Here is a 24,190-nt window from a genome sequence, read left to right as displayed (position 1 = left end):
CAGGTGTCGCTGGACACAGAAACCAGCCCTCACGGGGCAAACAGCTGTCCCGGCACCAGAGCGGCCCGGGCGGCTGAGTGAACCCTGGGAGGCAGAGCCCCCGAGCCCACCTGCTCCCCCCTCGGCCGTGGGCTTCATCTGGTGGCTTTTCTACTTTTAAAAATAGTTTGTATCCTTTCCCTTTTGAATTCCACGTGAAGTCCCCATATAGATGTGCACATCCTGGGTACCTTGCCCGACTTAAGTGGCGTGAGAGGTTTTGTTTGCCCCTGTTTCCGTCGTGGTCCAAATGACCCCGCCGCCACCTGTCGCTGCATTTCGGGGTCAGGATTCTCACCGCAGAACACGTGGGTCAGATGCGATGCTGGGTCCGGGCCCTGCTGGCTCTGAGATGGTGTGAGTCTGGGGTCTGTCTCGCCCTGGAAAGGCCACCTCGAGAAGCCTGCGTGCCTCCAATTCCGCCATCTGCTGGGGAAGACGGAGAATTACACTTCTGGGACGCCCGAAAATATTCAGGACATTGAATTAGGGAAATAACCAAACTATTTTAAATCATGTTACAGCTACTGTGAAACAAGTCAGGGCATGTAATGTGTTTTCAAAACCCTTTTACATACATTTAATATTATGTTAAGTAGCTTCATGTAATAAATGCTGGTTAACTAAAGAGTTCGAGTGCATTTTTTTTGTCAAAGGTAATGCATGACTTAAGTCCTATAGTGACACGTATTTGTGTTAAGAATATAATGCGCGTGGGTCCCTCTCTCTGTGCCTGCCGTGATGTCCCAGAAGTCACAATAATGAGTGGACATAGGGGATTCCTCTGATCAGCAGCCTTTTGGAGAAACCCAGATGTCAGCCTAGAGTTATAAGCAGGCAGAGAAATTACACCTAATGTTCACAATGTGAAAAATCAGCAATCTGATGGGGCACCGGGGTGGCTCAGTCGGCCAGAGTGTCCAACTCTTGATTTTGGCTCAGGTCATGATCTCACGGTTCATGGGTTTGAGCCCCGTGTCGGGCTCTGTGCTGACGGCGTGGAGCCTGCTTGAGATCCTCTCTCTTCTCTCTCTCTCTCTCTCTCTCTTTCTCCCTCTCTCTCCGCCCCTCCCTCCCTCTTTGCCCCTCCTCACCCCCTCTCAAAAATAAACATTTAAAAAATCAGCAATCTGAGAGGAAGAACACATCAAACGTTATTTTTAGCAACCGTAGAATCATTTAATATGAAGGAAGAGAGGACTGTGTGCAGTGTAAGCCAGGACCGGGGGTCTTTACCCCAGAGTCACCTTCTCGTGAGCTCCTCCGGGATCACCTGGCCCAAGTCACAACCCCGGCTGGGCTCCTGGGCGCCTTCCCTGCTCTGTCCACACCTCGGTACGGGTCAGCAGCCAGTGGCTGTTCGCTTCTGTGAACCCCCTTGGGTCCCGCGGCCTCTCCGAGGGCGTGTGGAACATAGCCTGATCTTCAGCGCTTGAGTAACCCTGATCGGAGCAGGTGCACCCGGGACCCGCTGGGTGGACAGGTGTGGGCGTGGAAAGGCATGGCGTCTCGAGGCCAGCTTAGACCCAGCTTAGCCCTCTGTCTTGCTGTCCCCAGTCACGGGCTCGTCCCTTCACGGCCACCCCTGGCTGCTACAGGAGATTTTTCTGCAATGTGGGTAACACTTGACAGAGGACATGGGGGTCGTCAGGGTGGGAGACTCACGCGGCCGGGGCCGGGGCCCTGTGGCTTTCCTGGACGCTGTGCCAGGGTGGCGTGGGTGCCGTGCGCTGTGTGCGCCGGGCTTGTCCCCGGGGCGCCAGCTCCCCGATCTGTGCACGGACCTGCTCCGGCCCAGTCTTCAGGCATTTTCTCTGGCTGGGACCCTGGGCAGCCTGTAGCAGAAAGACCTGTAGGGTTTTGGGGTTTCTTTTCAGACTTAAAAAAATTTTTTTTTAATGTTTATTTTTGAGAGACAGAGAGAGACAAATCATGAGCAGGGGAGGGGCAGAGACAGAGGGAGACACAGAATCCGAAGCAGGCTCCAGGCTCTGAGCTGTCAGCACAGAGCCTGACGCGGGGCTCGAACTCATGAACCGTGAGATCATGACCTGAGCCAAAGTCGGACGCTCAACTGAGTGAGCCACCCAGGTGCCCCGAAAGACCTGTAGGTTTTGGAAATGTCACTGGCTTCACACGAGTGTAGATACAAAGTTTAGGTACTATCTTGGGTGGCGCTCACTGCTATGAATCAACCATTTCAACACAGAATTTTGCTGCTGGGAAAAATCTAGTGAACCAGCTGGCTTTTCCCTTTGTTGCAGGAATAGACCAGCGCTGGGACATGGCCCCTGGGCCTTGTGGCTGCACCAGGTGCTGGTTCTCCCCAGAAAACCCAACTAGCAACGGGAACATTATAGACCGTTGGAAGCTGGTTTTTCCTGTAAATACGGGGACATACAGACATATGGACGCATATGTACATCTGAGGGCGTTGGGGACGACATCGAGAGACTAATGAGCGGCGAGTTGGAATTCTGGAGAGAACAAAGAATTAATATTCTAGATCCTTTTCCTCCCCTAGTAGTGCCTGGTGTGTATTGTTTCCTCAGGCGGAGGAAGAGTGATGTGTGATGGGGAATGTGTGGGAGCAGTTGATTTACAAAGCCTGAGATGCCCTCGGAGCCAATGCTGATTTATCACGTGAGCGGTGGTGTTCCTAACTTGGTTTACAGTGTGTATATGTGTGTGCGTGTCTGTATGTGTATATGTGTGTGTTTGTGTGTCTGTATGTACACGTGTATGTATGTGTGAGTGTGTGTGAGTGGGTGTGTGTATATAGGCACGTAGCATTCTGATGTCACATTTGTAAATGTTTTTGAAATATTTATCTCTAAAATCTGTAAGACTAGAATTTCTAGACCAAAGGGAAGGTGTATGTTTAACTTTGTAAGAAACGTCCAAATATTTTTCCAAAGCGGTTGTACGGTTTTTAAAAAAAAAATTTTTTTTTAACGTTAATTTATTTTTGAGACAGAGAGAGACAGAGCATGAGCAGGGGAGGGGCAGAGAGAGAGGGAGACACAGAATCTGAAACAGGCTCCAGGCTCCGAGCTGTCGGCATGGAGCCCGACGCGGGGCTCGAACTCACGGACCGTGAGATCATGACCTGAGCCGAAGTCGGACGCTTAACCGACCGAGTCACCCAGGCGCCCCGGTTGTACAGTTTTACATTTCTATCAGCAATGCCCGAGAGTTCTGGCTGCCTCATATCCTTGCCAAACTTGGTATTTGTCAGTCTTTTACAAAAATTTTTTTTAAATGTTTATTTTTGAGAGAGAGAGGCAGAGTGCGATAGGGGGAGGACAGAGAGAGAGAGAGAGAGAGAGAGAGAGAGAATCCAAAGCAGCCTCCAGGCTCAGAGCCATCAGCACAGAGCCTGACACGGGGCTTGAACTCACAAACTGTAAGATCATGACCTGAGCCAAAGTCGGATGCTTAACCAACTGAGCCACCCAGGCGCCCCAGTATCGTCAGTCTTTTTAATGTTAGCAGTTTTAATGAGGATACAGTGGTATCATTGTGGTTTTAATTTGCGTTTCCTTGATGACTAATTATATCTACATATCTCTATGTCTGTCTCTGTATCTCCCTCTGTGTAGTGTTGTCTGAATTTTTAACTGGGTTGTGTCCATTTGGGCTCCTATAACAAAATACCATAAACTGGGTAGCTTATAAAGAACAGAAAAATGTCACAGTTCTGGAGACTGGGAAGTCCAAGATCAAGGCACCAGCTGGTCTGGTTCTGGTCGGTGAGGGTCTGCGTTCTGGTTCATAAGTGGCTGTCTCTTTGCTGTAACTTCACATGGTGGAAAGTTCAGGAGCTATGGGGGGGTCTCTTTTTTAAGAGGCTAATCCCACTCATGAGGGCTCCACCCACGTGATTTGAGACGTCCTAAAGGCCCCTAATTCCAACACAGTGGGCACTAGGATTTCAACCCATGACTTTGGCGGGGTGGGGGGACAGTGGGGGGGGGCGGGGAACGATAGAAACGTTCAAACTGCAGCAGGTTGTTCACGTGACTACTGGGTTGTAAGAACTTCTTCTGTGTTCTGGATATGTATTCTTTGTCAGATATACATTCTAAGAAATATTTTCTCCCAATTTGAGGTTTGTCCATTAAATTTTCTCAGTGATGTGTCATGAGCAGAAGTATTTTCGTTTGATGAAGTCCAAACGTATCAATTTTATTATTTCGTGGTGTTACTTTCTGTGACCTAAGAAGTCTTTGTCTCCTCCCAAGTTGCAAAGATATTCTATATTTTTTTCAAAAGCTTTATAGCTTTTACTGTTACATTTAGGGCTATATCTCTGCTTCCACAATTTTTGTGCGCGTATACTAAATTTTTGTATAATATAAATTTATACTAAGATTTTTAATTTTTACTTGTTTTGTTTTAGAGAGAGAGAGAGAGAGAGAGAGAGAGAGAGAGAATCCCAAGCAGACTCCATGCTGTCAGCTCAGAACCTGACATGGGGCTCGATCCTATAACCTGGGATCATGACCTGAGTCAAAATCAAGAGTCGAATGCTCAACTGACTGAGCCCCCCAGGCGTCCCCGTACTAAATTTCATGTCTGGCATGTGCCGGGTATATATTTTTCCATGTAGATACCCAGCTGTTCTAGCATCATATATTAAAAGGACTTCATCCATCTTTAAAAAAAAGAAGTATATCTCTAAATAATTCCATTTGAAATTTTCAAATATAAATTCATACATGCCAGCCATTCTGTCCAGTCATTCAAACTTCATGGATTTAAATTTTGTTTTGAGGAGAAACTCACTTTTGTTCGGTAAGCGTGGCCATCCACGTGGCAGACAGACCCACGACGGGGAAGCTGCTTGTCAGATGTGGCCAGGAGCTCCCAGGTGACTTTGTTAGCAAAGTTAAGGACATCACGTTTCAAGTGACACCCATCCTTGGCTCCTGGGGTTTAGTTTGTTAAGTCACCTCCTGCCACATTCTCCCATTATGACCACATTTTCTTTGCCCGAGAAAAACAAGCTGCTCTTTTCACTGAAAATATTTTTGCACCTAGGACAGAAAAGAAAAGAAAGCAAATCCAAAGAACACCACCCCGTAATCGAAATACTCCAGACCAACGGTCAGCAAACGTTTTCCCTAAAGGGCCAGACAGTAGATATTTCAGGTTCGGTGGACCTACTGGTCTTTGTCCGTATTTTTCTTTATTGTGTTTGGTTTTGTTTCTACAACCTTTTAAAAATGCAAAAGCCGTTTGACTTGGGCCGTGTACAAAAACACGCGTGCCCTCTTTCCCCGAGATGAGCGTGTCCTGCAAACGAGGCAGATGCCGGCGATGTGGGCCACGATGCGTGTCCCGTTAGGATGTCATCGAGGTCTTATAAAACTCAACCCAATTAAAGCAATTTTTTTTCCGTGAGTTTCATGGGCGAGCATTTCTATAGGATTGGGGTGGTTCACCGCTTTCTTTGCCCTGTAGCTCTGTCCCGTACGTTTCCCACCCGGAGCCGTTTTCCTTCCGTCTGCGTTACACCCTGAGCGTTTTCTGCTGCTCGGAAAGTCTCTCAGTGGCTGTTTGTCTGGAACGTCGCCCGCACTGCTGTTGTTCTCGGGGGATCGGCTCTCTGGTTGTCAGACGCGGTTCCGGGGGGCAGCCGCTTCCCCGTGGCCGCAGAGGACACCGCTCCGGTGTCGCTGTTCTCGGTGGCTGCTGTGGAGGGTGCACTGTCCTCAAACTGCGGGTAACCCCGGACCCCTTTCCGCTTTTGTTCGGTTCTTTGTCGGCTCGCCCTCCCTGTCTGTCTCTCTCGCAGTCAGTTTAGGTGTGGATTTCTTTGTCTTTCTTCTGCTTGGCATTTGTGAGTTTTCTGGAATCTGTGGATTGGTATTTTGCATCAGTTCTGGAAAGATGTTATCGTCTCTTCACATTTTGGCTCTGTGTCAATCTCTAATAAAGCAGATTTTAGAATGTCTTACTTTCTACCTTGTATAGCTCTCACATTATTCTGTATATTCTTAGCAGTTTTGTCTCTGGATAATTTATTCTGATTCATATTCCGGTTCGTGAAATGTGACGAATCTGCAGTTAGGTTTACCCATTGTGTTGTTGACTCTGGCTATTTAATTTTTGTTTCTGAGAGCTCTAGTTGGTTATTTTAAAATCTGAGGTGTGCCTTTTTATGGTTTCCTGTTATCTTAGATACCTTCAGGATTGCCTTTTATTTCAGTGGTTTAGCATATATTTTAGCCCCATGGCTACACACACACACACACACACACACACACACACACACACACAGTAAAACCTTGGCTTGTGAGCATAATTTGTTCCAGAAACATGCTTTTAACCTAAAGCACTCGTACATCCAAGCAAATTTCAAAAACCATTGGCTCAGTTGTGATCATGTGACATTTGGTGTCACGTACGACTCGAATTGCAAGACATCGCTCATCTAGCAAGTTAAAATGTATTAGAAATGTTTGCTCGTCTTGCGGAGCACTCGTAATCCAAGGTTTTCTGTATGTATATCTGTATCTATCACGTACCATACACTTCACCCGTTTAAAGTGTACGATCCCCTGGTGTGTAGCACATTCATAGGGCTGTGCGCCCATCACATGAGCAGCTTTAGAATGTCTTCCTCATCCCCAAATCAGCCCTGTCCACGCCAATGGTCACTCCCCTTTTTTCCTCAGTCTTTCAGCCACTAAGTTCTCTCAGCTTCCAAGAATTGGCCTCTTCTGGACCCTTCGTTAAATGGAATCGCCCAGTAGGTGGTCTTCACGACTGGTACGCGACGTCTTATTTTACCTGTTGATCATCTGTTGGACGGTCGAGCTGTCTCCACTTTGTGGATCTGACGAGCCATGCTGCTGTGAGCGCTCATGCACGGGTTTTGTGTGGGCCCCTGGTTTCATTTCTCTCGAGTGCGTACCTGGGAGCGGCATCGATGGTTTTCCAGAGCGGGGGCACCGTTTAAACTGCCGACCAGCGGTGTGTGTGAGTTCTGTTTTCTCGGGTCCTCTGCGATGCTGGCTACCATCAGCCTTGAACGTCATAGCCATGTAGCGGGCATGCAGTGTTTCATTGTGGTCTGATGTGCATTTCCCTGATGGCGAATGCCGTAAGCACATCTGTTAAGAGCGTATGGTTCTCCGGTTTATAGCATATTGTGTCTGCCTGATGCCGGCCGCAGCAGAAGTCTCAGAATCTGTTTTTGCTGTCCGTTGTCTCTGATGCATGGGGTAGTTGTCACAGATCTTTCCTTCTCTTTGACAATGTGCTAGTTACTGTGTTTGAAAGATTGTAGGAACCATTTGTTCCTGCCAATGAGGTGCCTTTTCCTTTTTGTTTACATTTAGTTCCACCAGGCTGCCGGGGATGGGCGGGGGTGGGCGGGGGTGGGAACCATTAATCTGGGACTCCCTCAGGGGCGCCTGGGTGGCTCAGTCGGTTGAGCGTCCGACTTCGGCTCAGGTCACAATCTCACGGACCGTGAGTTCAAGCCCCGTGTCGGGCTCTGGGCTGACGGCTCAGAGCCTGGAGCCTGCTTCCGGTTCTGTGTCTCCCTCTCTCTCTGCCCCTCTCCCGTTCATGCTCTGTCTCTCTCTGTCTCAAAAATAAATAAACGTTAAAAAAAATTTTTTTAATCTGGGACTCCCTTCCACCAAGCTCAAGGCACAGGATTCTTGTGATGGTACTGGGGGGTTGACCCGAGGCTGTGGTTTTGTGCATAGCCCCGTGTTCACCCTGACCTGTGCCCCTCTGGATTTCCTGGTTGGGAGGGGGTCGCCCGCCAGATTCCTCACCTCCTCTCAGCCACGGGAGTTTTATTTCTGCCTTCCTAAGTGAGGCCGTCAAATGAAAGGGTTTTGTGTGTGTGTGTGTGTGTGTGTGTGTGTGTGTGTGTGATTAACAGAAGCCATCAAGGAAAAATTGTTTCCATACTCATCGTGTAGAACTTTATTATTCTTTTCTGTTTAGGCTGGTATTCCTTGTGAAATTCTTGGTCAGTTCTTCTCTGTGTGTGTGTGTGTGTGTGAGTGTGTGTGAGTGTGTGTGTGTGTGTGTGTGTGTGTGTGTGAGAGAGAGAGAGAGAGAGAGAGAGAGAGAAAGAGAGAGGAAATGAGGGTTCTCCAGAGAAACAACCAACAGAAGATAACACATAAAATCAAATGTAAAAACCAGACCTAGAGAGAGATTCATTGTAAGGAATTGGATCCCCCAATTATGGGGTTTCGGCAAGTCCAAAACCTGTAGCCTGGGCAGCAGGCTGGAGACCCAGGGAGAAGTTGCAGTTTGAGTCTGAAGGTGATCCATGGGCAGAATTCCCTCTTCTGAGGATGAGTCTTTTTCCTATCGGTGCCTTCAACTGATAGGATGAGGCCCACCCAGTACCATGCAGGGTTATCTGCTTTACTCCAAGCCTACTGATTTAACTATTAATCCTGTCTAAGAGATACCTTCATGGCAACATCTAGACTGGTGTTTGACCAAGCATCTAGTTACCATGGGATGGCCAAGTTGACACATTAAAGTTAACCATCACAGCATATACAAACACACACACACACACACACACACACACACACACACACACACACCTTCAGATAGTCCAAAGTTTATCTTCAGTGTAAGAGTTGTTATAAACAACTAATCTGCCATTAATCAACTTGGAGTTCTTTACACTGATATGTTTTTGGTTAGATACTATTACTATGACTAGTTGGAGCCAAGTTAGGATTAATATAATTTTTCCCAAAATTGCAAAAGATTGTTGGCAATAGAATTTTAAAAGTTTATTTATTTGAGAGAGAGAGGGCATGCATGTGCAAGCAGGGGAGGGGCAGAGAGAGAGGGAGAGAGAATCCCAGGCAGGTTTTGAGCTGTCAGCACAGAGCCCAATGTGGGACTTGATCTCATGAACCGTGAGGTCATGACCTGAGCTGAAATCAAGTCAGATGCTCAACCACCTGAGCCACCCAGGTGCCCCAGAAATAAAATTAGTTAAATTTGTTTAATGTTTTCTCTCTCTCTCATAAAGTGCTTTTGGATTTCTTCTCAAAGTTATTGATATGGGTACATTTTTTCCCCCTTAGAAGGACAAAGATGGTTTTGAGGGTTTGGAGCTCCATCTAGTGGATGTAAGTTGAATTCTCCCTTTGGCGAGATTTCCCAAGCCTGGAAGGTGCAGAACTTTAAAAGAGGCTGGCGTGGCACTTCTCCAGGTGTGGCCAGGAGTCTCCGGGAGATCTCTGATATCTCTTAGGGAGCCGAGGGGTCCGAATCATTTGCATGATGCTGATAAGGTCAGTGATTGTTTTAACAATGTGAGTTTTTGCTTCCGGGTGATGGCATTTGGGTGGATTGCATAATTCAGTGAACTGTTATTTTCCAAATGGCCAACGTGTGACGTTACCAGGTTCTGCGTGGGTGAAGATCCACCCACGTGTGGGAGCTGTCGAAGGGGCTGGTGTGGTTTCAGATCCCACGTCGCGGCTCATCCTCCGGAGGTTGCCGTGTGGCAGAGCACGATGAGGAAGAACGTCCACAGCCGTCTGACGGGGCTGACCCTGCTCCCGACTGGGTTTCTTCCACACATCTCAGCCCGCACTTGGGTCCCAACACACCGAATGCACAAACACACACCCAGCTGTCTTTCCCTAAGCCTGACGTCGAAGAGATTGTCAAAAATACGAAAACGTGCCGTTCTAGCTGTTTCCTTGTCTCTAAAAATATCGTTATTGTTCATAAATATGTTGTTGGTGTTAATATATAATGGGTTCGTTTTGTTACTTTAAAATGAAAAAGCACACGAATTTTATAAAAAATTTCTCCATTTAAATTTCTAGTGTGGTCAACGTAAGTAGATACAACCTACATAAAGAAACGCTGTTTGGGTTATCAGTCATTTTTAAGGGTGCGTAGGGCTCCGGAGTATTTGACCAAAACGTTTGAGAATGTTTAGATTGAAGAAATAGTACCTGATAATCTACAGAGAATTAAAAATAAAATGTAAAACTGAATTCAAAAACTATAATGGGTCGCCTGGGTGGCTCAGTTGGTTGAGCATCTGACTTCGGCTTAGGTCATGAGCTCACAGTGCGTGGGTTCGGGCCCCACGTCGGGCTCTCTGCTGACAGCTCAGAGCCTGGAGCCTGCTTCGGATTCTCTGTCTCCTTCTCTCTCTGCCCCTCCCCTCTTCGTGCGTGCTCTCTCTCTCAAAATAAATATTTAAAAAATGGGAAAAACACTATAATAATTTGAGTCATATCTTATTCATTGTTGTTACTTTATATCATCTCCTTGGTATATCAAAACAGTTAGTAGTTGATAATTATAGTTTTACATTTCATAGTTTAAAAGCAGTTTCCATCCCTGACTTGACCACATGTCTTACCTCAGCTTATGTCATTATTTTTTTAAAACAACCAAATCAAAAAGTACTTATTGGGTATCTATTATATGTGCAGGGACATCGCTGAACTATAACAAGACAATGAGACTAGTTTCTACCTCTCCCGGGGTGAGACAGTAATAACGTATCTATGTACGTATCTAAAAATAATTTGCTCAGTTTCCTAACATCACTCCCAAATTTAACTCAGAAAGATCATCTTTTAATTTATGAATAAGTGAGTGTTCTTGGGCCCCTGGCATTGGGACTTGTGGTTTTATGCCTAATTGGCGGTAATGAGAATTTTGTGCACATAAACTTTCCGTTAACTTAAGATATTCTGCCATTGGTGTGTACATTTTCCCCACAGAATCTTCTGCAAGTAAGAAAGTCTGTTCTGATGGAAGAAATGCTTTTAAAGAAGGATGACAGTGGCACCTGGGTGGCTCAGCCGGTTCAGTGTCCTTCTCTTGGTCTCTGCTCGGGTCATGATCCCAGGGCCGTGGGATCAAGCCCCGCGTTGGGCTCTGCGCTGAGTGTGGAGCCTGCTTGAGATTCTCTCTCCCTCTCTCTCTGCCCTCCCCCCGCCACTTGCTCTCTCTGTCTCTCTCAAAAATAAAAAATAATAATAATAAAAAATACTTAAGGAAGGATGACAATCGAAAGCCCAGGTTCAGTGACATGACTCCGTGTAAGCACCGCGTAGTTATAAAAGAAAATAACTAAGTACAGAGCTCACGGGCAAAGTAGGCAGAACGACGTGGACCCCGCACAAACGTTGGTCTTTTGGAGAAACACTTTAATTGTCCTTCGCCCAGAGAGAGCCTGCCTGTGTTTCCCTTTTATGCAGCGTGCCTCCTGCGGTGGTGACCGTTGATCAAAGTGTGAGGTGGCCGGCGCTGTCCCGTTCTTGGATGCTTACCTCATGTTGGTTATAACGAGGCTGTGTGTTATCGTCCGCGGAGGAAAAGAACCGGTCCGCCACGGGTAGATGGACAGGTCGGTCGCTGGGTCGGTGGAAGTAAGATTTATTACGGGCATCGGCTCCCGTGATGAGGGAGGCGGGCAAGGCCCCCCGTGTGCCGTCTGCGAGCTGGGCGCCGGGAGCGGCGCTGGAGAACTCCATCCAAGCCCGACGGCCTGGGCGCCAGGGAAGCGAGGTCCGAGGCCGGGAGGAGACGGCTGTCCCAGCCCCGCAGAGGGAGGGGATTGGGGCTCCTTTCGGGCCTCGGCGGATTGGATGTTGCCCGCTTGTATCTCAGAGGGCTTCTCCGCTCACGTGCCGATCTCTTCTGGGGGCACCCCCACAGACGCCCCGGAAATCGCCAGCGCCCCGGGCCTCCCTGGGCGCGGTCAAGTTGACATGAAAATGACCCCTCACAGGGTGATGGCAGATACACGCCCGTTGTCGCAGCGTATCGATTATTAGTCCCTTCTCCCACTGCTGAGGGGGTCCCCGTGTGGGTCATGGGTTGTGTGGTCCCCGCGTTGTAACAGAACCACGGACGCTTGGGGGTGAGGTAGATCTTAGTGATTGCTTTGTTTGACTACTATCTTTTTACCGCCTGCGATCTAGCGGGAGGCTGCATATTTGTGTGATCTGATGTCACAGGGCTCATCGGTGACCGTCTCTAGGATGCACGCTTGGAGTGTCAGTCCGGGACCACGTGTACGGCCACTTATTCGGCGTCATTATCTCTCCTTTTAGTCAGTTTGCCTGTGGCCTAATGGGTGTCTTGGCATGATGGCGGTGGCCCCAGAGGGACTTGCTGGAGGCTGGCGCTTGAGCCCCTCGGGAGAAGAGGCCGCTGTGCGATGGCAGCTTCCCCACGGCAGACAGACTCGAAGAGCCGGAGACCACGTGAGGACCCAGTTCCTGAGAATGTGCTGGAGAGCGGGGCTCATCCTAAGCCAGGCACATCCAAAAGCTTAGCTGTCTGAGGATGATGGGTGAGTGTTGCCTTGACCTCCGTTTAACCCCGAGAAGAAAGTTTCCTTCATCCCACCTCGTTATGCGGGTGGAAAAAGCCATGCTCTCTGCTGTCGCGGGGGAACTGGGGACAGCTGTGAAGGGCACGGTCTTAAGGTTTGCGTGGGCCGGTAGGTTTGGAGTAATCACAGCGTCAGCCTCCTGGGGGAGATGCCTCCGTGCCTCGCCCGGTGCGGAAGCCCAGTCTCATCGCGGGGGCCCCCGCCCGAGCACAGCCTGCCCTTAGGAAGCAGGAACAGACCACCCCGCTGGGAGTAGCAATGCCAGGGAAGTGACACAGGATTCTAGTGACCCTTTCTGACTTTCACGGATTTAAGAAGAATTTGCCCCCGGAGCCTGCTTTTGTTATGCATCAAGCCTAGGGTCTCAGCAGACGTGACCCAGTAACTACCCCTGGAGGTTTGGCCAGAGTCGAGTGCAGAACAGGCTCATGGCCTTCACCTCGACCTTGACCTGGGAACCACCCCTCCCTGGAGGCTGAGTAGCGAAGGCCTTGACATCAAGATACTTAAATTTTGGCTCAAAGTCATTGCACAGCCCTGTGACCCCGGACAGTTTTTCCTGTCCCAGCCTGCAGCCGCCCCGCCCTCTCCTGGAGCCCAGGGGCACTTGGCTGGTTCCCTCTCCGCCAGGACAGGCCGGCCCTGCCAGCTGAATGTGCGCACGAGTGCCTTCCATCCATTTTTATTTTATTACGACCACTCTTCTTCCAAGCACATGGCTGGGCCGCATTGTTGGTAATCTCTAAGCCATTAAGTGCCTTCGGAATGGAATCCTCTTGGCGTGGCCGGCTTTGCTCTGGTTCCTGTTTCCTGGATCCTATTTGGAGCCAGGCAGCTGGTGACTGTGTCCATGTGCGGGGACGCTCCCTTCCCTGGACATGATCACTCGGGATTGAAATCGTAGCGTATTGGGGCTTAAACGGGGATCATGTAATCCAAGTCTCACTTTACCGGCGGGAAAGCCAAGGCCCAGGGCGGTCGAGGAGATTCTGCCCGGGTCACGCAGCTTTGACAACAGATTAGCAAACTTACCAGCCAGGCCCGGAGCCAGTGCCCTTGACGACCGGCTCGGGGCTCGGTGGCCAGATCTCGGCCTCTGTAGCCTCGCTGTGATTATTTAATGACATCGCAGAGATAAACTTCCCATTAATGGAGGGCCGTATCTGTAAATAGAAACCTGTAAATAGAATCTACAGGGTAAAAAAAGGTACTTGTTGAGTTTCTGTGATGCACAAGGCACACTCGCACTTTCAGTCAGAGTCAGGGGATCTGCAGCCACTTTTGTCTCTCACAACCCTGTGGTCACTGGGTACAGTTCGTTCGGGAGAAAGGAGCCCGTTGTATGGTTTTGACTCGGGCAGGTGGACGATTCGTACGGTTTTAAATATAACCATGCGTATCGCATCCACGGCCACGTTTTCATCTTTTACATTGAAGTACAGTCAACATGCGGTGTTCTGTTAGTTTCAGGCGTGTAATATGATGACTCCACACTTCTGTACATCACCCGGTGCTCGTGTTGAGTTTTACCGAGATGCAGGAGCCTGCGGTGGTCTAACGCAAACCATACGCGACCTTGGTCTTGGCCTCTCTTCTTCCCGCCTGGGTCTCCGCACCCCCTTTGGGTTTCTCTCTGCCGAGAAAATGTTTACCCCCTACCTGGTCCGGAAGATCCTTGTGAGTCAGAGAGGAACTTGTAACTGCTAGGTGAGCCGGGCTACGTGTGTCCACGGCCCTGGGCGTGCGGCCCCAACACCCCACCTCGTCGACGGGTACGACGGAGGTCACGCCGGGCAGAATGCACATATGATACCTGCCGAGGGCTGCCTGCCAGGTTTCCTAGGCTGTGTTGATTTACAAAACATGGAAAAACTTCGGGCCTCAGTACAGAGCCATTGAGCGACGCCCAAATACCGACCAATCTAGTTGCTTTGATGTTTGGGGAAGGCTATCGGTTTTATCACCACTCAGTTTCTTATTGATAAAAAAGGAGGCACATTAGCGAATTTATCTGGTTTACTGGTTCGGGAAGCGAATGTTTCTTGAGGTGTATCTCTGCACCTCCGGGGGTTGGGAAAACACCCTGCGTTCACGGTCGGCTTGGAGAGACGGTCGTGCGGGGCAGTGGCCGTAAGGAAGGTGTGGCTGCCAGTCGAGGCAGGGCTCCTGGGAGAAGGAAACACGGCTCTCGGGAATGTGTCACAAAGGAACCTGACAGACTGGGGTGGGAAAAGGCATCTGAGAAATGGGCGTTTGAGGGGGAGTCTGAACGGGAGTTAGGCCGGGGGCTGGAAGAGGCGGGAGGGACCGTGCGGAGGAAGGCAGGGCCAGGCGGGGCTGTGGGTGAGACAGAGTGGTGGCGAGGGTGCCACGGGGTGACTTTCCAGGTGTGCACTCTGAGACACTTGTGTGGGACTTGGTTTGGAGGACAGTTTGCAGCCGGCTGGGGCACGCGGTGGGATGCGGGAGGCGGGGCGAGGTGGCGCCCGGGCGGTGTGGACGGAGGCGGGTGGCAGGCTGGGTATCCTGGAGGTATCCCGGGGTATCCAGGAGGGACGACGCCTGGGATGTGTGGCCTGAGGAAGGTGTCCACGGCTTACGGCTGGTGCCACTCAGGGGTAGGGGACACTGACAGAGGCCAGATGGGGAGCTGCAGGGAGAGCACGAGTTTGGTCTTTGACCTGTTGGGTTTGAGGTTCCATTTACTCTTCAGAAGAAGGCAGAGAGGTTGCTTGACATCGAAGCCTCGCCCCTCAAAAGCCGTGGCCCAGCTGCGGACGAGCAGGGAGGGGGCGTGAGCCATGCCCTGCAGGGGCTGGAGGCAGGGACAGGGGCCCAGGGAGCATGGACTCCAGGCGGGAAGACAGTCGGCGGGCTCGGAGGATGGGGACAGGTGGACAGCGGGAGAGCAGGACAAAGACGTTGGATTTGGTGGCCATGGTGACGTCCAGCTATTTTGGGGTGTGATGTGGCAGGAGTGGAAGGCAGGCTGGACTAGACAAAGGGTTTGGGGACGGTGAATGCATGGAAAAATGTGACCGTACGCAGCTCTTTCCAAGGTCTGGCTGGAAGGACAGGTCAGCAGCTGCAGCAGGATGTGTGGCCGAGGAAAGGGTCTGGGAGGTTGGAGGACATTTGGGGACTATGGGGACATATCCGGGGGGAGGCACTGAGAAGCAATGGTGTAGAGGGTGGGGGCGAGAGAAGAGCCTCAGGGCAGGTGTGGGGGGCGGGGCCCACGGGGGAGGAGAAGTTATTTGCATAAGGTGAGGGGGAGGGACTTTGCATGATGTTAGGGGGCCCCGGAACCTATTTAACTCCTGTGTGACGGGGACTTCGAGGTCATCGTGTTGGCCCAAGAGGGGTCTGCTGCCTCCTGACTGCTGTGTGCGGTGGGGGCCAGGCTTGTCCTGGGGGCGGGGGCTCTTTTTATTTTCCTGCTTTTTTTTGCCTGGTTGTTTTGTTTTGCATATTTTCTGTTGTTATATCTCCAATATATTCACTGACCTTTTCTTCTGAAATAATATGCTGTTAACCCCATCAGTGCACTGAAAATATCTCAGACGTGGCCGTTTTCACATACAAAAGTTTGACTTGGATCTTTTTAACATTTTCTGTGTTACTTAGTGAGTTCGATCTGTGTTCCACCTTCTGGAGCTCACGGACATGTGAGAGCAGCCTTTCTCCTGGGGCTAATGGTGACCCAACCGCTGAGTCAGTGCAAACATCCCATGAACCAGGAGATCGCCCTCCTGCCTGAGGGGCATGCAGAGTGTTCCAGACCCTCTGTGAGCTCCGGGAGTTTCCACACATGAGGGCGTGGAGTCCATGCATGGGAGGGCATGTGGGCCAGAGGGGGAGAGGGAGAGCAACGGAGTGTTGTTAAAGCTCTTTATTAAGTTCTTACCATTGGTTGTATTTTTCAGTTCTAGGATTTTCTTTTTATCCTTTAAAAAAATCAATTCTGGGAGAAAATCTAGATGACTTCGAGGACAGCAGTGACTTTTAGACACAACACCAATGATATGATCCATGAAAGAAATAATTGATCAGCTGGACTTTATTAAAATGAAAAACTAACTCCTGCTCTGTGCAGAGCATTGTGAAGAGATTGGGCAGAAAGTCACAGTCGGGGACAAATATTTGCAAAAGACATCTCCGATAAGGGGCTGATATCTAAAATATATAAAGGACTTGTAAAGTTCGGCAAGAAAATGGAAAACCCGATTTAAAAATGGGCAAAAGACTTTAACAGACACCTCGGCAAAGATGACAGGCAGATGGCAAGTAAGCCTATGGGATGTTCGGCGGCACATGTCATTACAGAGATGCAAAGTAAAACAACGCTGAGGTATCACCTCACTCCTGTTAGAGAGGCTCAGAGCCTGAGCACTGACCACGCCCAGGGTTGGTGACAAGGGGGAGCCCCAGGAGCTCTCGCTCACCACAGGAGGGAATGCAGAATGGTGCAGACACTTTGGAGGACAGTTTGGTGGTTTCTTATAAAACCGAACATTCTCTTACCATGTGATCCAGCAGTGGTGCTGATGAGTTGAAAACTCAGGAAAACAAGTTTCATGAATTAAAAGTTTTATGTTCACCTAAAAGCCTGCACACGTATGTTGATAGCAGCTGTATTTATCCTTGCCCAAACTTGGAAGCAGCCGGAACGTCCTTCAGTAGGTGATGGCGACGCTGTGGTCCATCCAGACAATGAAATATTATTCAGCACTAAAAAGAAACGCACCTTCAAGCGGTGAAAAGACACGGAGGAACCTTGAATGTTGACGCCGAGGGAGAGGAGGCTGTGTGCAAAAACAATGTACTGTGTGATTCCAACTCTGACGTTCCGGGAAAGGCAAAACTATGGAGGCAGGAAAAGATCAGTGGGGGTGGAGGAGGGCTGGACAGGTGGAGCACAGAGGATTTTGAGGGCAGTGGGACTATTCTCTGTGACACTGTAATGGTGCACGCATGCCATTACATATTTGGCTAAGCCCACAGAAAGCACCCTGCCAAGAGGGACCCTGATGTAAACTCTGGATGGTGACGTCGTGTCCGTGTGGGTTCATCAGTGGCAGCAAAGGTACCATCTGGTGGGGATTTTGATAGTGGAGGAGGCTGTTCACACGTGGGGACACGAGGTGTATGGGAACCTCTGCACTTTCCACTGAAGTTTGCCACGAACCTAAAACTGCTCTAAAAAATAGAGTCTGTTTCAAAAAGAATAAGGAGTAAATTACAAAAAATATCCATGCTGTTCTTTAAAAAATACAGTTCTCTGGTGAAATTCTCCATCTTATCCCCTTTTTTTCTTGAACATAGTAATTGCAGATATTAAAAAAATGTGTATGATAATTCCAATGATTTGGAAATCTGGGCTCTTTTTATATGATTGGGTTATTCTTTTTTTTAAAGCTTTTATTTCTTTGAGAGCAGGAAAGATGGAGGGAGGAGGGGCAGAGAGAGAGGAAGAGAGAGAATCCCAAGCAGGCTCTGTGCAGTCAGTGCAGAGCCCGAGGTAGGGCTCGATCCCACAGACTGTGAGCCGAAGTCAGGACTCCGTCACTTAACTGATATAGCTGCCCCCTGTGATTAGCATATTCTGGAGGCCTTTATACTGGGTTGAATAGCCACCCCCAACCCCATTCACACCCACTGGCCACACACCATGTGATCTTATTTGGAAGTAAGGTTCCTGCAGATACAATTAGTTAAAGATTGTTCTGAGATCATGCGGGATTATGGTAGGTAGACCCTAAATCCGATGTGAGTGCCCTGATGAGGGACAGAAAAGGACACAGAAACAGGAAAGGAGACGTGGAGACAGACACCGAGGTGCCCGAGACAGAGGCGTCCACGGTGGTGGATGACAGGAGGCCACCAGGAGCTGGAAGAGAGGAGAAAGGATCCCTCCTGGAGCCTGCAGCGAGCACAGGCCCCCGACATGCCGAGTTTTGACATCTGGCCTCCAGAACGGGGAGGGGCCACATCTCTGTCGTTTTGAGCCGCCAAGATCGCGACAGTCATTACAGCACCCACAGCAAACGACAGTCTTCCTGTTGAGTGGACTTGGCCTGAGTGACTGAAGTTGCCTTAGAGATATTGTCCGGGTCCGGGGTGATGCTGGTCTCGTGGAATGGGGCCACCTGTCCTGAATGGCAGCGGGGAGATGGCACCTGGATCCAACGGGTCTCGAGGACAAGCAAAGCCGGTTGGAGGAGCAGGAGGCCCTCTGCCTCCAGGGTGCCCCCACTCTGTTCGGGGTCCCCGTGGAGAACCTGGGTTGTTTAAGAAGGCCCTATCCTTTTGGGGGGTCTAAACGCCAGTGTCGGTCTCAGTGGCACCACGGGCCCACTGGAAACCTTGCTTTGCCTCTTTACTACTCTTTGTTTGCTTTTTGCTCTCGCGGCGCATTGTGGTGAAAGTCAGTGCCGCGCCCTGGGCTCACATCCGTGGGCCTCGCCCTCTCCCTGCATCCTGGCCTTTCACGTCCTGCACGCGTCCTCTGACTCAGGCTCCAATTTCTCTCTCCCCAGCCCTGTGACACTGCTAGAAAGCTCCACTGTTCTCTCAGCTTCTTAGAGCGGGACTCTGCCTTCCTAGCTTTCAGCCAGCCAGGAGTCGGAAAATGTCCAAAGGTCAAGAACAGAGGGCGGGAAGACACAGTTCTCTCTAGGGGCCTTAGCATCTCTCGTCCTGGCTGATTGATCGATTGATCCACCTTATCTACCTTCTATCTATCATCTATCAGCTATCTGATCTCTCGTACGTCTATTCTTTCTTTCTCTCTCATCTCTTTCCTGATTTATATTAAAATTTTTTTTTAATGTTTACTTTTGAGAAAGAGAGAGAGAGAGGCGGGCAGAGAGAATGGGAGAGAGAGAATCCCAAGCAGGCTCTGAGCTGTCAGCACAGAGCCTGATGTGGGGCTTGAATTCATGAACTGTGAGATTGTGACCTGAGTAGAAGTTGGACGCTTACCAATTGAGCCACCCAGGTGCCCCTCCTTATTTGTATTGAAGCTGGATTTGTAGTTGTTCTGGGTCAGAGTCTTGTCCCGACAGGAGCAGTTGTGTTACGGATAGAGGGGTAATAGACGTACTTGTATGTACAAAAGCGTGGTCTACTCCAGACGTCTGGAGGAGGGGAGAACTAGTAATTCGCCTTCGCGGGGAGATCACCTGACACCCCGACGCCCAGGGAAGCGATGTGGAAACCTCTCCACCAGGTGTTCCAAGCTGGCTGTCCCTGTTGGGGCGATGAGAACAGACTGTCAGAAATGATCACAGCGGAAACGATACAAAGACACCCACCAAGAGTGCGCGTGGCCTCAAACTCCTCCGCATCCTCGCCGACGACTGTTGTTTTCTGGGTTTTTGTGGTTGTTGTCTGATGCTAGCTGTTCTGACAGACGTGAGGTGGTATCTTGTTTGGATTCGCATGTCCCTGATGAGGAGGGATGTTGAGCATCTTTTCATGTGTCTGTTGGCCATCTGTGCATTGTCTTTAGAGAAATGTCTACTCAAGTCCTTTGCCTGTTTTTTTTAATGTTTATTTTTGAGAGAGAGAGAGACAGAGACAGAACAGTGGGGGAGGGGCAGAGAGCGGGAGACCAGAGAATCCAAAGCAGGCTCTGAGCTGTCGACACAGAGCCCAAGGTGGGGCCTGAACTCACGAACCATGAGATCCAAAGCCGGATGCTCCACCGACTGAGCCCCCCCATTTTAAGAATCAGATTTTGCCCAGTTTAAGAATCAGATGGTTATTTCAGAGATTTCACGCAGAAGTTTCGTATTTTAAGCAGATTAAAATGGGATCGGGGCAGAGACGGCCGTATGGCACTTAAAAGCGTCTCTGTTAGAGTTTCACTAGCTCAGATCTGAAGTGAAGCCAGCCGTCGTGGGCAGCCCCGAGCTCCGCACGCTCACGGGCCAGGAGGCGAACGTACCGGGACCCTCGTGGACGTGGCGAGGGGCGCATGGCCCTGTGAGGCCTGTGTAGGTGGCAGCTGCCGGGAAGAGAGCTGAACGGAGCCAGTGAGCTGAGCTGCGGCAGGACACCCGTTTCGGCCGAAGCCTAGGGCCGGGCGGGCCGGGCGGGCCGGGGCAGCTCCGTCCTACTGCAGCCAGACCACCGGGATCAAGTTCTTTGGGATGAAATGAACACCCCCTGTGCCAGAGAGATGACCAGTCGAGGGGGAGTCAGGGAAGCCTGGGGCTGGGGGTCCGGCACCCCAGCCCGTCACCGCAGCTGCTGTCCGTCAGGGCCTTGACGCGTGTCGGACACGTGCTGTCTCCGGGCAGCACTGGGGGACCCACTTCAGAGACGAGGAAATCCAAGCTAAGGAGCGTCCACGGGCCGCGTGGCTCACAGATGGCCAAGCCGGGCGCAAGTCTTGGCGTGCCAGGGCCCGTGTTTCTGCCACCCCCCACGTCGCGGCCTCCCGGATGCTCCTTTTCTGTGTGGCCTCATCCTTTGTAATGTAGAACAGTTAGGAATACCCGGCCTGTCGGATAGACGTTTTCTAAAATACATCAGGCCATTTTTTTGGTTGTTGCTTCCTAAGAGTATATGGAAGTTAGCAAAATACCTTAAGAACAATTTTGCTCCTTTTTTCAAACACTCAAATAGATTTTGTGACCTGAATATCAGTTTTGGGCCCTGCGCTAGAATTTGATGAAATCCTGAGGACTTGACTCTGCCCCGTGAACCACGCACCGTACCCGGTTCCTCTGATGGAAAATACCGGATGCCACTTATTAGCGTCCCGTGTCCTTTTTTACATCATCTGACACTTCTCACTGATGCCGATTTTGCTTATCGTTTGCACGGCGCAAACTCCAGCTGTGGGTTTGGAAATAAAATCGCTGATCGTTTTTCCTATGTGTCTGTCAGGATTCTTTGGGTCGCGCAGGATACGAGCCCGCGTCCAGGGAGCTTCAGCAGAGACTTTGGTGGTCCTGTAGATGGGGAGGTCTAGCGGAGGTCAGACCGTATGGCGTGTCTGAGCACACGGGCAGGGTCCCAGCCTGCCCGCAAGTGCCCCTCACAGTGCCCGTGGCGTCATCTTCTAGGACAGCGATGGCTGCACCGAGACAGATGGGTCTCACCCCTCAGTGAGGGGGCCTCTCTTCCCGTCAGGGGCCTGCTCTGTCCAGATCAGTGTTTGGCTTCCCTACGTAGTGTGGCTGAGACGGTGCGCCTTTCCTAGGGCAGCATTCTAGGAGGCGAGCCCCCTACCTTATAGGAGGGGCCGGGGCAATTCTGAAATGGACGGTGAGGAGCATGAGAAGCTGGTCCGCCTCTGGTCCCGTCAGGAGACGGTCTCTCCCTGGAATGAGATTGTTTTCTCAGAAGAGGCCAGTTTCCTGGGACTCAGTTGACTGCGATGCCATCTGATGGGAGACGGGCCCCTGTAATCGTCCTTTCCGCATTGTGGGGCCGTGCCTGTGGGCGGGGGGCAGAGCCCACGATGGGCCGTCTTGCGGGGCTCACGGACGAGGGCAGGATTGGTCTCCTTCGAGAAGGTGCTAAACAGGTAACACACCAACTACCTGTGTTTATTTGATACCCATTTAACTAACATGTATTACATTAAAAGCTAGGCCACTGGAACACTAAGTGGGAATAAGGCCCCGAATAGAAGCGTGCAGCCCCTGACCGAGTACGTCAGGGACTCTCAGCTGAGATTTACACACTCATTGACCTGTGTTGCTGGTCCTTGGCTGTGTTCCTGATACACCAGCTGTGCGGACACAGAGGGCTTTTTTAGTGCCCAGGCCCTTCCCAGGATAGTATTTTCTCCAATGTTTGTAAGAAACGTAAAGACAGCTTTCCAGGTGGGGAAAACAGAGAGGTAGACCAGCTGGCCGAAGGTCACACGGCCTCCGTGGTGAGCTGTGGTTTGACCGCAGTCCTCTGAATCCTGAGGTCGAGGGCCACGGCCACACGGCCCCTCCTCTTGGCGATTCGTGCCAGGTTACAGCCCGTGGCCGTGCCAGGCATGTGTTATTTATATTTGGACACATGCTGTGCGAAAAGACGGACACCCTGCAATTATCTGGTCGTTAGACGCAGCGCACATCTGTGGTAATAACTATAAATAAGACGTAACTTGCCGACTGGGCTGGCTCCGCTTTGAGGAGGACAGTTCCTGCTAAATTAACCTCAGGATGAGACCAGAGAAAGCTCGAATCGTTTCTGCAATAAACACAAAACAAAACAACTCCACACACCCAAAAAGCCACGGAGGCTGCCTTCCTTTCCTCCAGGACCAGAAGCGCTCAGGTGCCCTGGGGACAAAAGGCAAATGCCGCTGGCAGTCTGGCCGTCATCAGACTCCTCTGGAGGTGGCAGTCTATGATCCAGGGAACCTGTGGTTCCACAGGATTGAAGAGAAGTCTGAGAGTTTATGCATAAAAGTTAAAATGCGTCGGGAGAGCCAGCCCCGTGGATTGCCGGCCCGTCCCTCTTTTCCTGGGGCTCTCCCCGAATTGTCACACCCATGCCCGGGGAGAGACAGGTGCGCTTTGCGGACAGGACAGGCACTGTGCACTTTGTGATTTTGATTTTTTCCGACTCAAAGAATTTTCCCTTTTAGATCAGGCTGATGACTTATGGTGCAGGTATTAGTTCGGGGCGAGGCAGTCCCTGTGGCTATATATAGCGCCTCCCAGGCCATAAATGGGAGGGAGGGCTGGGCACTTGGAGGCAGAAGTAGCTGTGCCTTCCTCAGCCAGAGCCGCGTCGTGGGCGAGCCAGGCCGGCAGGGCATCTCTCCTCTGTGCCGTTTTCCTTTCTCTCTGGGTGAGTCCCCTTTTCTTCTTTCCTTCTCTAACCCGGGGCTTTGGAAGAAGGAATAACGACGCACGGCGAGCCGGTAGCAGTCAGGTGTCCGAGGTGGACCTATTCGGGGGAGGGCGCTCCGTTGGACAGACAAGACAGCCAACGGCTCGGTCTGCGTCTGTCCTTCCCGGACTAGACTTTACGCTTCCAATGCTTCCCGAGGTCACGGTCGCGAGTGTTATCGGGTGCGACCCGCTCAGGGCACCTGCCGGCTGACCCGAGCTCTGCGGCGTTTCTCACTGGGGCCCGGAGCCCGTGCCCTTTCTCCAGAGTCTGAGCCCTGAAGGAGTCTGTGGGGGCAGTGCAGATTGAAAAGGTGTGGAATAAAAGGTATTTTCTGGAGAGAAGGAGGAAGCAGGGACATTAGCGTGGCCCTGGACCCTGGTGTCTGGGGGAGGGGAAGAAGGCTCACTGCCAGCTCCCCACGCCGCCTTCTCCGTGCTCCGTGATGAGCGACAGTCCTGCAGAGTCTCTGGGCTCGGTGCCCTCGGCGGAGCCGGCGTGCTCCCTCCCGCCCTTGGAGGTGCGTCCACGGGGAAGGCGCTGGGGCGGGGGCCTGTGCGCAGAAGGGTCACTTTCCCACCTCCTGGGTCTCAGCTCTCGCTTCCCGGACACAAGTGACACAGGCATCCAAGAGCGAGTGGAAGAAAGATAATTGAAGTTTTAAGCAAACCAGGTCTGGGTCACATTTGCAGCGAACTTACCGGAAACTAACGCTGAACGGGGGACCTTCACCCACACAAAACCCAGAGACTCTGTGCGTAAAAGTTCACGGCACTGGAATATTTCCGGAGCTGTTGGTTTGTTTTCAGTTCTCTGAACTTGTGAAGAAATGGCAACCGTCTCTCGTCCAGGAAGCTGCACACGATCTCGTTGCTTGATCGAATTTGATCCTGCTTCGGCATCAGGACACAGGGACTCGGGGTC

General features: G+C 50.9%; 1 protein-coding gene across 1 annotated transcript in view; it reads left to right on the top strand.

Annotated features, from left to right (window-relative positions):
• Positions 1-23,101: 23,101 nt before the first annotated feature.
• The window catches only part of MYOM2 (myomesin 2), a 74,691-nt gene continuing 73,602 nt past the window's right edge, over positions 23,102-24,190 (top strand). Inside the window, exon 1 of the mRNA XM_047092079.1 lies at positions 23,102-23,224. Within this exon, the coding sequence (XP_046948035.1) occupies positions 23,102-23,224 (123 nt within the window). The remainder of the gene's footprint in view (positions 23,225-24,190) is intronic.

The sequence above is a fragment of the Lynx rufus genome, unplaced genomic scaffold (assembly GCF_022079265.1).
Source record: "Lynx rufus isolate CCGP_SWC_20201006 ecotype Redwood Valley unplaced genomic scaffold, mLynRuf1.p SCAF_3, whole genome shotgun sequence".
NCBI classification, from domain to species: Eukaryota; Metazoa; Chordata; class Mammalia; order Carnivora; family Felidae; genus Lynx; species Lynx rufus.
The sequence above is the reverse complement of the archived record's forward strand: the minus strand, read 5'-3'. Positions and strand labels throughout refer to the sequence as shown.